Source organism: Charadrius vociferus, unplaced genomic scaffold, assembly GCF_000708025.1.
Source record: "Charadrius vociferus isolate BGI_N301 unplaced genomic scaffold, ASM70802v2 scaffold1, whole genome shotgun sequence".
Taxonomy (NCBI): Eukaryota; Metazoa; Chordata; class Aves; order Charadriiformes; family Charadriidae; genus Charadrius; species Charadrius vociferus.
The window spans coordinates 2,746,157-2,760,190 of NW_009647680.1; the positions used below are offsets into that span (position 1 = coordinate 2,746,157).

The 14,034-nt window shown below is 41.3% G+C and overlaps 1 protein-coding gene across 1 annotated transcript in view; it reads left to right on the top strand.

Annotated features, from left to right (window-relative positions):
• SLC36A4 (solute carrier family 36 (proton/amino acid symporter), member 4) overlaps positions 1-1,732 on the top strand; it is a 96,484-nt gene extending 94,752 nt beyond the window's left edge. Inside the window, exon 10 of the mRNA XM_009881181.1 lies at positions 1,425-1,732. Coding sequence (XP_009879483.1) covers positions 1,425-1,732 — 308 coding nt within the window. The remainder of the gene's footprint in view (positions 1-1,424) is intronic.
• The last annotated feature ends 12,302 nt before the right edge of the window (positions 1,733-14,034 follow it).

Sequence of the window (14,034 nt, forward strand, 5' to 3'; positions counted from 1 at the left end):
TCAGCCCGGACAGAATTTGAGTACATTGCCTTTCAGAATCAGAAACTGTCAAAATTTGAGGCATTCTCCTACAGCAAAGATGCGCTGCAAACAGAAAGCTCATCTTGAGAAACTGTAAAGCTGATACACACCTTTTGGTTTTCATCCTCACGTCTTATGTGAGGATTTCCTTCCTGCTTGTTCCATTTGTTTATAGCCGTAAACATTCTCTACATAATATTTGATTGGTGGAGGAGTTGCTCTAAAGCCAAACATGCTTTTATTATGGCTTAAGAGTTAAGAAGGAAGGTATGGAAGAACCAAAACATTTTATATGGTATTTTTGATTTGCTAGTGCCTTTTACACCAATTTTCCCCATTCGCTTTCTTCCTGATTGCTTCCTTGTCCCAGTGAGATGCGGTAGAAGGTGGCGAGCAGGCAGACGCTGTGGATGTTTATGCTAATGTCTGACAGCTAGAAGGCAATATACTTATGGAAGGGGAAAAAAGACATTTCCACCGTGTACAGGGGATCATATAGCGGCCTGTACTCAGCTGGCCTTTGAAAGCTGTTTTCTAATGCAGGACTGAAAACGTTACGTGGCAACTGGTGTATCTGAGTTAATACTGGGGTACCTTGCCTCTGCTTGCTGGCCAAAGGGGATAAAACCAGAGGTGGTTCTGGTCCAACAGAGTGGATTCTGTTTCTGTGAATGCTGTAGATTCAGGAGGTGAGACTGGCCATGCCGTGCTAAAAGGCTTAGTGGGTCTTGTGCTCAGACTTGTCTCTTGGCGGATTGAAGTTCTTGTTTCGTTAACTGGGCAGCTGTTATAGTGATATTTTACAAATTGAATGCAGTTGTATAGACCAAGATTTTTCAAGAGGCGAGTTTGTAGGTAAAAGTGACTTACATGGTTGTGAGACTGCCAGGTGGCCAGTGGGTTTGGTTCCTTCTGAAAAATGTTATGTAACTTTTAGATTATTAGTAATGTATAGTAATTAATAGCAATATATTTTTTCCCACTGTCTCCTGGGCAGTCTACAACAGCACCTTCCCCTGCTCTTCCTGGACTTTATTCTTTTGTCTTAAAAACCTAACAACAACCAAAAAAGTTAAACATCTCCATACAATTTCGTATTTCTCATTTCTCTATGATTTAGAGGCCAAATTTATTTACCCTGTAAGTACAAGAAAACTTTAACTTGAAGCTCTTCCAGCTCGTGCAGAAATTCAGAATTGGAACTGAGTATCTCACATGAGCATGAAGTTGTATCTTACTCACAAGTACTTTCATTAATCTATAATACCCCGCTTGTAGCTGAAAAAATAGTGAATGATAGAACTTTTTAAAACGCATGAACTGCTAGGTTATATGTTTATCACAGTTTTGGTTTTCATGAGGATGTTGAATCTGAAGCCACTGTTACTCTTCTTGTGTTTTAGGTGCTGTAGCAGTTTTGATCCCTCGCCTAGACCTGGTGATTTCTTTCGTCGGAGCCGTCAGCAGCAGCACTCTGGCACTGATTCTGCCACCTCTGGTTGAAATCCTCACTTTCTACAAGGAAAACTTAAGTTTATGGATGATATTTAAAGACTTTTTTATAGCTGTCATTGGAGTTGTTGGATTTTTAACAGGGACGTATGTGACAGTTGAAGAAATCATTTATCCTGCAGCCACAGTTCTAGCTAACGCAACAGAGGGCATCTCTGTGGATTTAAATGCTACAGACTTGGTGGTTGGTTTAAAGTAATAACCAGGCACTGTGAACTATTTTGTTCCTTAACAAGAAATCCTAGATGGATGGCAGACCTACGTGTGGGACAAATTCCATTTCCAAATGAATTTTTGAAAAATAGCATGCAGCCCTTTCTCACTCTGTTTGTTCTTTCCTTCATTCCTTCCCATCAACCTGAATTAACTCCTTTGCTCTCAACCTCTGCTCATCTAGTGAAAAACTGAATGGATGTCAGGATTTAAAATATATACAGGAATATTGGAAGGAAATATGGTTTTAGGTTACTTGCAAGAAAAAAAGAAGACTTTTTATAAGGAAGTCAATACGCCTTCCTCCTCAGAAAAGGTGGAAGTCAATCCATTCATAATATCTAGTCACCAAGTGTAGGCATTACTGTTTTCACTCCAGCTCTGTTGTAAGGGTTGGGGTGGGTGCTCAGCGAGGCAGAGACCTTCTCTTGGCTGTCTCTGAAGGGGTGAATTGCAGCCCAGTGAACCAGAGACGCTATTATTTTAGAAAAGAGCAGCTGTGTTTTTCATTTCCATTCTGGGGACTTAGATGTTTACCCTGGAGAAGTTTTTGGGTAGTTGCAGTTGCCTGGCTCTGGTTGCTGGGAGCCGCTATGTCTGGAATTAATGTGTGCTGTGAACCTTGCTCAGTCTTTTCACATTGGGTCCAAGGGGGAATTTTCAAGCAATTGGAAGGACCAAGCCCACCCTGGTCAGTACAGCTGACCACTGCTGGTGGTTGGTTACATGACAGTAAGCATAAGGACATTTTTTTTCGTGCCAACTATCTTAACATTTAGGCTGAAGAATGGAGAAGACTGTAAGGTGAGGTTTAGAGGTAAAGGCTGGATCTTTTATTATACTGAAAGATAGGAGTATTCTTGCCACCTTACATGATCTGTTACTATACGTTCCTCTACCATGAGCTGTTCAGCTCCAGCGAAATGGCAGCTGTGGTGCTCAGTAGAGCCATGGACCGTCCAGAGCAGCTTAACGATTCACGAGGTTAATTTCTGTATGAGAAAGGAAAGGATGAGACACTACTTTCTAGAATGGAGCTCATGCCATACTTTCACACATATAAGCTGTGGGTTATTTGTGAAAGAATTTGTGATTCCACAGCACTGTGAGCTGGGGGACACGGGGGATGTCTGCTTTGAAGCTCTTTCTCCCTCGAGCGCACCTCCTGTCTGCAGCTTGTCTGAAGATGTGAGCTGTCTCGGGACTTGCTTTCGACTACCGGTACTTTGTAGAGAGATACAGCTTATATGAGATGTAGGGTATACATGTGAAGATATGATATTTTTTTAGAAAGTAATTATATATTCCTTTTGGATTTTGAACCAAAAGTTACAGGATGTTGTTTATCAGAGCAATATTACTTTCTTTAATGATAGGAAAACATTCAACTCCACACGATAAGTCATTTATTTTTGTACATTTTGGCAACTGCTGTCTTGACCCATTTTTTACACCATTTCTTTATCCTTGATTTCAACTATACAAATGTATTAAATACTGTAATTTTTTTAACCTATTACTAGAATTCTGTAGACTGACTATCTATATTTCTATTGGAACATATTGTAATTATTTTTGCATTCTTATGCTCTGCCTTAAATAGGATCTAACATGCCCTTTACTGATTTTTGCTTCTTTTGTCCATTTTGGAAGAAAAAAAAGAACAAGTTGATAAGTTGGTAATTGGGTAGAAATAAGTTGTGTTGAGCAAGCCTGTGCGCTGAGTCCCCAGCCAGAATCCTGATTTTCAGGGTTCATATTTGACTTTTTGGCTCACATTTCATAGATGACTTTCACTCCAAATGCTACAGATATATTTTTGGTCTTGTTTTCTAAAAACACTCTATATTTTGTACAATAATAGAACTGTATTTATCATATGCATTCCTGTTATGAAGAAACTCCTTTTTCTGAGGAATATTTTTAATTATAACATTCCCCCAAGAAATACGGTATGCCAAAACCTCTCTAATATATTCATACAAATTAAGATAGAAATATATGCAATATTTTCCTTGCCTTCAGTATATTCCTCAGCAATCTACCATTTGGTTATCTACCATTTGGCATTACAGTGCTAGAGTAATATACTGTTAGATATATCTGTATATGTATTTTCTGTTCAGAATATTTCCCCAGTCATCTGCCATGTGGTGACTGTGTTTGAGCACTTTCATCTCCATGTTGATGAGGGCATTTCTGGTAGGGGTTCGTTATAGCTTGTAGTTCAGACTGCATGTATTTGTTCAAGCAATAGTTCTGAGCAATGCTCTTATTTTCATTTTAGTGCGGGCAAAGTTAAACACTTGGCAGGCACTTTAAAGGGGTGAATCTCTGTGGGTATGACACTATAGAATTAACCTTTCGTATGAAAGTGCCACAGAGGAGCAAGCCAGGTGGTTAGCAGAGAGGCAAAAAGTAACTTCAGCTTTTCATCTTAAAGGTTTTTTAGTCTTTCAGCTGTTTTAAAAGACATTGAATCTAAGTGTTTCCATCTGTCTCACAGTGAATCTGTTGTTTACCTAAACCATACACTACACACTGATAGAATATATTTCTGTGCAGCATATTTTACTTGACATTGAATATTTCTACATGGAACATTTTTAGTAGGACCGATAGGATTGAAATGAAACTTGGTTTTCCTGTTAGTTTTGAATCTTTCTACCCATGTGTGTTTGGAGAATAAAGGACTGTCAAGTCCATTCATATCATCTGTTCTGTATCGATAGTGTCCTAGTGAGCAACTCTGAGCAGGTGCTTCTGCCAGGCTGCAGAAGGACTTGACCGGGTCAGAGTTTAGTGGGGATTTTGGCCAGTGCAAGTGAGTACTGACATGGTACTATCAACGCAGATGTGCTCAGCTGGGTTCCAAGAACCTAAATAGGTGTCCTTGGCACCCAGGTGAACGCAGCATATCTTTTTGAAAGTCAGGCAACTTGTTTAGAAGCTTGATAGGTTTGAGAAATCTCAGCCGTCAAACTTTGGATAACCCGGCCCAAATACAAACCCTTGCACGTCTCCCTGCCGTGTCTGACCGGGGAGCAGCCTCTCAAGGAGCAGATTTTCAGAGCTCACCTATTGCCACTCACTGACCAGGTATGAAGTAGCGTGTTTGTGCAGTGGGCCAGTGTTGCTGTGTCTAACGATGTTGTATCTTTTGAATCTTTAAAATGTTTATTAATATATTTTGCACAATGTCGATTTTCTCCTACAGTGTAGGATTTTTTGTTATTTTAACACTCATGCAGTGCATTTGTGTGGCCTGCTCTTTCAAATAGAAAGAGTCAGGAATCAGAGTGTCTGGTTCTGGATAAGACTAAGATGTCATGTAGTAAAAAGCTACTAAGTCTGAATAATAAGAGTGTTCCTGTGAAATATTGCCAAAGATTTAAAAGATAGGAAATTCTGACAGAAACCTCTTCTGAATAATAGTGTTCATTCAGCTTTTAAAGTACTGTAATGTACATTGCAAGTAAAGATGCAGGGAGTGAAACTGCGAGATTTAATTGGTATGGTTTACATTAATATATATTTAAGATGGAAATGTACTTTAGCACAAGCTAAATGAAACTGAAAAATGTATGTGATTGGCTTATGTTCCTGACAAGGAACAGAAAGCTATTGTATTTATATACTGTACATGCACTTATATTTTACAATATAATATTGTTAACAGATTTAATGTAATTTAATCATTAGCTGCACTATAAGTAACTGGATCATTTTCTTGTCTGTAACTGTTCATCCTCAAATATTGGGCAAGTAAGAGGGTGGGTTTGCCTAATGTTCTGTAACTTAAATCTTCTGTATCAATAAAGACTACAATAATATTATCCTGCTAACTCACTGTTACCCTGCCCGTCACCCTTACTGCATCACTAGAAGAAATAGCTCCCTTCGTGCAGAACTTACCTTTGAATCATAGAATCACAGAGTCATAGAATGGTTTAGGTTGGAAGGGACCTTGAAGATCTTCTAGTTCCACCCCCCCTGCCATGGCCAGGGACACCTCCCACTAGACCAGGTTGCTCAAAGCCCCATCCAGCCTGGCCTTGAACACCTCCAGGGATGGGGCAGCCACAACTTCTCTGGGCAACCTGTGCCAGTGTCTCACCATCCTCAGAGTAAAGAATTTCTTCCTAATATCTAATCTAAATCTACCATCTTTCAGTTTAAAACCATTGCCCCTCGTCCTATCAGTACATGCCCTTGTGGAAAGTCCCTCCCCATCTTTTCTGTAGGCCCCCAGATAACTTAGAAGTTATCCAAGGAATGGCAAGCGAGTGACTTGAGACTATCAGACAAGCTGAAAAGCTGACTCTTCTCTGATAGTAAATCTAATTTCAAAGTCACATAGGCACTCCTGAAAAATCCCACCTCCACTTTAGGGTTTTTCATGAGGGCACACTTAAAGTTAGGCTTCTGCATCTTTTTAGGAAGTGAGTTTATTTCTGAGTATGCAAAGGCAGCCAGGAGTTCCCACTGAAATTCCAGTTCCCATTTGGAAAATAATGAAAAAGACAGACTTTTTAAAATTGGACAAGCCCTTATGTACTTGGTATGGCCTTGGCCTTAACTTTAAGTATGAAGTGTTGGGTAATTAGGTATGGAAGAAATTGATATTAAAGTCCTGTACTTTCTAAATTTTAAATTACTAATTGGAAACAAAAGTGGCAGCATAAGCTTTTGTGTTCTCACCAATTATCAGATACCAATTTTGCCAAAAGTTCTTGTATTTCCCATTTTATACAAGGCCCTTTGAAGATCTGCTCAGTGAGGTGACCTGTACAAATACAATTTAGGCAGAAATAGTATGCAAATGTCCTTGAGAGTGAGCCCAAAAACCCCCAGTTTTATAAATAAGAAACCTAGAATGGTCTGAAAGTCCTCTATCACCAGCAGATAGCCTGTAACTGTTCAAATGGAAAGATGGATTTTGGCCTCCTGGAAGTCAAGAAGAATTTGAACCCTTATCTCCCCCAAAGATGAGAAAAAGCACAAGTATGGCCAAATTCCCTCTTGGATCTTGCTGGTAGGGACACGTACTTTTACAAGTTGAACTTCAGCAGCACTCCTACTTCTGAAAGTCCTTTTAACCTGAGTTTTCAGTTCCTAAATTTTATGGGTGCTTTAAATCTGTTTATTTCTTTCAAAAATTGGCCCTAGGTGGCTAGTTATTGGGAACACTAAATCCCATTATTCTTCTCTAATATGTGGAGAAGAAGTAATTTCTAAATGGTTAGATAGAAATGCACATTATAACCAACACTTCACATTTTAAATTATTTTGTATATCTTAGATGTCTGTGAGACAAAACTGCTATTGCACAAGTCTAAAACACAAAATGAATGCAAGAATGTAGTTTTCCTTTTTCAAACGTTCAGATTTATTAGACTGAAAATGAATATTTATAAACTGTAGTATGTGGGAGGGAAATTAATTTCAAGATATGAAAAGCCTCTGTGAGAGATTTGGTTGCATGTGAATGAAGCAGCAACCAGAAAAGAGTAAGGTCATTTAATAATTTTCATCCCTCTCCAGTTTCAGTCCTTGATCTTGCAACAGGCTTGATGCACATAGACAAAACAGTGAATGGTTGTTGAACTGGACATAAGAAGTATCAATGTGAATATTCAGGCATAGGATATGTTTGCCATACATAAGCACATCTTGTCATTTCAGTCACTGTGGGGTATCTTGCATGACATTCACTTGCTGTTGTGCAAGAAAGGCTTGGGCCTCCTGTAGATCCCATGTCATGTTGACCTATTCTGTAATTATGGATGTCTTGGATACCAAAGGGCATTTCAAACAGCAGTAGACAGCTGTGGTTCAATACCTGAGTCATGGTCTTTGAAAATACCAGGATGAACTTTTTGAATGGATCTAGAGCTCCAATAAGTAGTTTAAATGTAGGTATTGGTGCCATGTGAGATGCGCAAGAGCACCTGGACTTTGAATCATAGAATGGTTTGAGTTGGAAGGGACCTTAAAGATTATTTAGTCCCAACCCCCCTGCCATGGCCAGGGACACCTCCCACTAGACCAGGTTGCTCAAAGCCCCATCCAGCCTGGCCTTGAACACTTCCAGGGATGGAGCATCTACAACTTCCCTAGGCAGCCTGTGCCAGTGTCTCGCCACCCTCACAGTAAAGAATTTCTTCCCAGTATCTCATCTAAATATACCCTCTTTCAGTTAAATACTGTTACACTTTGTCCTATCACTACACTCCCTGATAAAGAACCCCTTCTCATCTTTCCTATAGACCCCCTTCAGATGCTGGAAGGCCGCTATAAGGTGTCCCTGAAGCCTTTCTTTTCCAGGCTGAACAAACCCAACTGTCTCAGGCTGTCTTCGTAGGAGATGTGCTCCAGCCCTCTGATCATCTTCGTGGCCCTCCTCTGGACCTGCTCCAACAGGTCCATGTCCTTGTGTTGGTGGCTCCAGACCTGGATGCAATATTCCAGGTGGGGTCTCACCAGAGCAGAGTAGAGGGGCAGAATCACCTTCTTTGACCTGCTGGCCATGCTTCTTTTGATGCAGCCCGGGATGCAGTTGGCTTTCTGGGCTGTGAGTGCACATTGCTGGCTCACGTTGAGCTTCTCATCCACTGACATCTCCAAGACCTTCTCCTCAGGGCTGCTCTCAATCCATTCTCTGCCCAGCCTGTATTTGTGCTTTGCATTGCCCCGGCCCACGAGCAGGATCTTGCACTTGGCCCTGTTGAACTTCATGAGTTTTTCACAGGTCTACCTCTCCAGCCTGTCCAGGTCCCTCTGGATTGCATCCCTCCCCTACAGCATGTCAACCCCTCCACACAGCGTGGTGGTGTTGGCAAACTTGCTGAGGGCACACTCCATCCCACTGTCCGTGTCACCGACAAAGATGTTAACCAGCACCAGTCCCAGTACCGACTCCTGAGGAATGCCACTTGTCACTGGTGGTGTCGCTTGTCACATCTGTCTGTGGTTTGTAGATATGACAAAAAACCTGAGCTCATCCTGGTCAGCGGCAGGAGCCAAGTGAAGATACACTTGGGTATCCCAAAATGCAGTGCATGTCTGTTCTTGGCAGTTGCTCTGAGCAGCTGGACAGCACAGGTAAGGAGCTTAGAGTAATTTAGCTGACCATCTGTTATGGGGGGGCATTAATTTGTATAAACATAGTACCTTGTGCCATCTTCAGGTGTCACTCCAGAAAAGCACAGGTTTCTCGTAAGTCGTATCATTTCTGACCTCTGTGCACCTCCATGCAAATGTCTCAGAAATACTGTGGCGTCACAAATGACATTAAATGCCTGCCTTGAGGCTTGGTCTTGATCCATTTTGATGCACGCCAAGTGTGCTGACTTCCTGTCTAAGCTTCAGTGACTATTGTAGGAGCTTAGACAACCAGGTCATGTATGGACACCTATGTCCGTGCTACGCTATCTAAATTTAATCTAGATCTGAATACCCCCAAAAGTCAAGCTGCTTACAGTGGCAACAAGAGAATAGAACTCTGAAATGCTCGTGTTGGTTTACCACTCTATCTTGCCTTGTCTGCTGCTGCTGATCGGGAAGGACTCAAGTCTCTTGTCATATCTCCAAAGCACACATTGATGTCTTGGTGATTTTGTTCATTCCCAGTTGTTTCAGTCATTGCTTATGGCAATAAACATTTCTTTTTTTTTTAAATTGGTTTTCAGGCACTCTCTGTAATGGGGTGGTGATGGGGGTGGATTTCTGAGCCAGAGGTATAAAATAAAATCCAGATCATGATGTCCGTGTTCTGGGTGACCCAGCTCTGTAGTACACTTTGAGCATCTGAATAAGGACCTCAACAAGCAGACCTATGGAGTAATTTTTTAAAATAATTTGCTACCAGTTATGCTCTAATATTTTCAATGTGCTTACCTCAGGTCATACTGTAGGTGCATGTATCCTAATTCAATGCATAAGACATCACTGGATTGCTCTCCTAAAATGTTCCGTTGTGCCTTCTGCAGAACTGCACCACCATTTCCATATTGTTTCTTTTCAAAATGTATGTATAAATAAAGATTAATTGAAATAGGATTAAAATGTTTCCAGATGATCTGGAGAAGCTGTGTACATTGCTACCAGTCTATAATTGCTGGAATGCATTACAAGCCTTGTCAGACCTCCCACTCTTCCTCTTTAATTTATTCTATGTTGTACAGAATAATCTATATTTCTGCTCCCTGTAGGCTTCTCAACTGTTGAAGTATCCTCTGGTAGAAAATTAAGCAATGCAAATAACGTTTGTTATGGTTTATTTTTGACATGCTGTCTACAGAAGAAACAAATGCAACAGTCTGGTTCCAGAAGGGAGAAAAACCTTCTCCATCTTTTTGTGTATAATCTACAGGCCTTCTGCAGGTGTCTTGTTCACTCTGGACCATCTTGTATGGCATGAGAAGTCTGGATCTTGCTGAAAGCCAGTGAAGTTGTTACCCTCTAGACCCAGTATGGTATTTACTAGTATAACATAGGTCTGTGAGCTTACTACACCTCTGGACATATGTACTGAGACTGGTTTAAATATTAGCCTATAATCACTATTAGTAGCTCAGTGGTTTCATATTTGAGTTCTCCTAGAACACTTGGGTGAGTACCATCTGGTAGTGGTAATTTTTTTACTCTTAATTTAATTTGGTTTTCCTAAAATGTTTTTATTAAGAATTAAGAACTGACATCAATTTACAATTCTGTAGATTCATTCCATGCGGATAATCGCCAGCATGTTGGAAGCAGTATATAAGTAGACATTTAGTTTGAGTTCAGCAGAAGTGTCAGTGCACGCAAAAGGAGATACCTCTCAAATTATAGAGAGAGAGTCTGCAAGGATGTATGGCAAAGGACTCATCTCCTCAGACACAAAGGAGCACAGAGACACAATCATGGGTGGATGAACCCCACTTTTGATAAATTTACATTTTTTTTCATTCCTACAGGAGAAGACCTTATTAAGGGTTTATCTCAAAAGAGCAAGTTTCACAGGTTGCACCAAATGATTGAGGAGACTGTCTTGTAGAACAACGACAAGGAATGGGAACAGGGGCCAGTGGCGTGGCTAAAGATTGTGAACAAAAAGGAACAGGGAACCCCAATAACCTCATCAGAGAAATGGAGCCCCTGACCTGGCTGCTCCCAGGGCTGTCGCAGGACAACGATGTTCACACCATGGTCTGGGTGTGAAACCCATCAAATGGGTCAATTGGAGAGGCTCTCCCAGCATTGCCCCACAGATTGACGGCGTTACTGCTTACAGGGGTAGGGACCACCCTGTGGGACATGTGGGAAGTGTATTTTGGGATTGTACAGGACTTGTTATGGACATTTAGGGTAGGAACCAAAGGTGGGAAAAGGGAGGGATCAAAGCATTTTGGGAAAAATAGAGGAATTCTATAATTCTATGAATGCAGAGATAAAAAGGGTCAGTCAGTCACATGTGAGCAGGGGATGGTCAGTGCAGGTGTCTGTCTGTCCCCATGCTGCGCCTGACCAGTGCAGTCTCTCCTGTGGTTACACCAAACTCCGTTTATAGCCGTTTCCTTGAGGGTCAGCAACTGGAGACTGAATGTCCAAAACCAGAATCTGGAAAGGTCCATATTGTGTCTCAACAGAATCATAGAATCATAGAATTGTCTAGGTTGGAAGAGACCCTTGGGATCATCGAGTCCAACCATCTACCCTACTCTACAAAGTTCTCCCCTATACCATATCCCCCAACACCACATCTAAACAGCTCTTACACATACACTATGTATGTGACTATATGTACATGTATGTATACATTTATATTTTTTTCACTAGCAGCCTTTCATCCTGATCAGCCAGAGAGGGGAACAGGATCAGGCCATTGGTGCTGTTTGTGACTGTGAGAGCACTGTGTTTTCTCTCTTTGTTGATATTTGTTGCTGGTTGCGTGCATATGTCTATATGTTGTGTGTGGATACATATGTACATGTGCACATGGGGAACACACACACAGCTTCACTATTGGCTGGACCTGGGCACACGGAGCTGTGGCAGCCTCACCTTTCTGCTACCAGATTTGGCAGCTCCTCACAGGCCCCACTCACATTCCCTCAGAAAACTAGTTTCTCTTGGGGATCAATCTCATTGCCTGACACTGCTCAGTTTTGGCCTTTTTCTGATTTTGCAGTAGAAGGTATGCGTGCCCCCTGCCCCTGCACACCTTTTCTTTAGATAATAGCTTTAGTGGTTTTTTTTAAACAGCTCAATTGTTTCTTTAAATTTGTGGATGTGGAATTTTCTCAACTGCTTCTAATGACTTCTGTGGGTAATTTGTGCTGGACAGTCTTTGACTCCTGGCCTTTGACTTTGAAGGAGTGAACTCAAACTACTGAAGCCAGTCCTTTCAGTTCTGGTCCAACTATGCGCTCAGAAACAAAGTTTTTATTTTGGGAGCCCCCCCATCTGTGTCTGTACACTGGTACTTAAGGAGAATTGATTGTTCTGTATTTTTCCATATTCTTTCCAAAATGATATTGTAAACACCCCAAAATTCAAACAAATTGTATCTTTAAAATATCCATTCCTCTAAGTGTTGACATAAAAATGCCATTGGAAAGTTCAGATTTTATTGATTTTTTTGACTATTTTCATATCTAATACAATTGCATTGCAGAACAGAACATTTTTTGTTGTTGTTTTCAACTGCCAGCCCTGAGAAACCAGAGAGTCCTGGGAAACCAAGCCCAGTGCTCTGCTTTTTATACTTCATCATGGTTAATAAAATCATTGTGAGGATTAGTTAGTCTCTCAGCATCATTTGTGCTACACCATCTTTTTCAAAGCCCATGACAATATTGCTGTTAATGGGTTCATGTTGATGGAAGGTATTGGAGCAATTCTCCTGGCACACAAGAGAGAGAGCGGATGCGTTTGTTCCCCAGCCGGGCAGGCTCTGGGGGTGTCAGCCAAGGGCTCAGCAAACATTATCACTGAAGTGACTAAATACGACTCCGCTGTACATAGGGAATAAGTCTGTCGAGTGAGAACTTGGCCTCTTTCACCTCATCGGTCTTACAAGCCACCCTTGAAAGAGTATGTAGTATGGGCCCTTTCCTGCATATGTATTAGATTTTACAACATGGGTACTACTTTACTTAAATCTCCATAACCGTGACCAGAATTTTCAATGTTTTTGCATGGAGAGTTGGCTCAGATTCATCTCCTTACTTTCCTTTCTCTGTTGACAGCTCTTTGTCGTCCCAAGTTGCTGTCATAACCCATGGTGCATGCGCTACCTCTGCAGGGTTATTGCGTCAGAGTGCTCTCCCTCCTGAGGCTGATGAGTCCACAGATACTTTTGTGCCTTCCCATCCTAACGCTTCACCCTACCTGTCACTTAGGGATTCCTTGCTTTGCTAATTTTTAGCTTGAATTCTCTGCCATTTAAAGTTCTATATTGCTATTGTAATTGCTGAACTCATGTCACCTTGGGTGAAAGGTATTTTTTTTATATATAAACAAGTGTATTTCATATATATATTTATTAAAATTACCCATTCTTTTCCTGTCTAAGCAATTTTCTTGCAAGTCACTTCTGTGCCTTGAATCCAGTGATCTTTTCTGGCTCAGAGTGCAAGGCTTGCTCTGTCCTTGGCTCTCAATTTTCGACTAAGTCATGCTGCTTGTCATCATGCTGTGGGCTGTTATTTATGCTCTGCTTTGTTCATTCAAAACCCCTCTATATCATAAATGCATATCTGAATTGAATTTATTCCAGAATATCAAATTTCTGCTTGTTTGCTGAACTCCGGTCCTGGTTTGAGGTAAAACAGGACCAATTTTGTTCAGTAACTTTCCTTTTTAGTTAGACCTCTTCTAACTACTGAAATTAACAGCATATTGTGCAGACCTGTGTTTACAGCTGATGCCCAGGCATGGGATGCAGAGAGGCTCTGCTTATACTCATTTCTGTAACCCCCAAAGGCAGAAAACTTTGTTATTTGCCCCATTGGAGGGTCAGAAGCAGAAAAGCGTAGAGGGGTCACACCTGCAAGGAGGAGCAGACAGGACAGGTGACCCAAAACTGACCAACGGGGTATTCCATCCCATCTGCCTCATGCTCAGTATAAAGGCTGAGGGATCAAAGGGTCAACCTCTGTCTTCCATGGCCAATGTCCGAGGAGGACTCTGTCTGTTTGTCTGCCTTTGATCCCGATCCTGAATGCAGATCTGGAATCCAGTTCCTGTCTGTCACTGAGTCCAGTCTGGGACTGCCCCAGTGCCAGCCGGTGGCATGACTG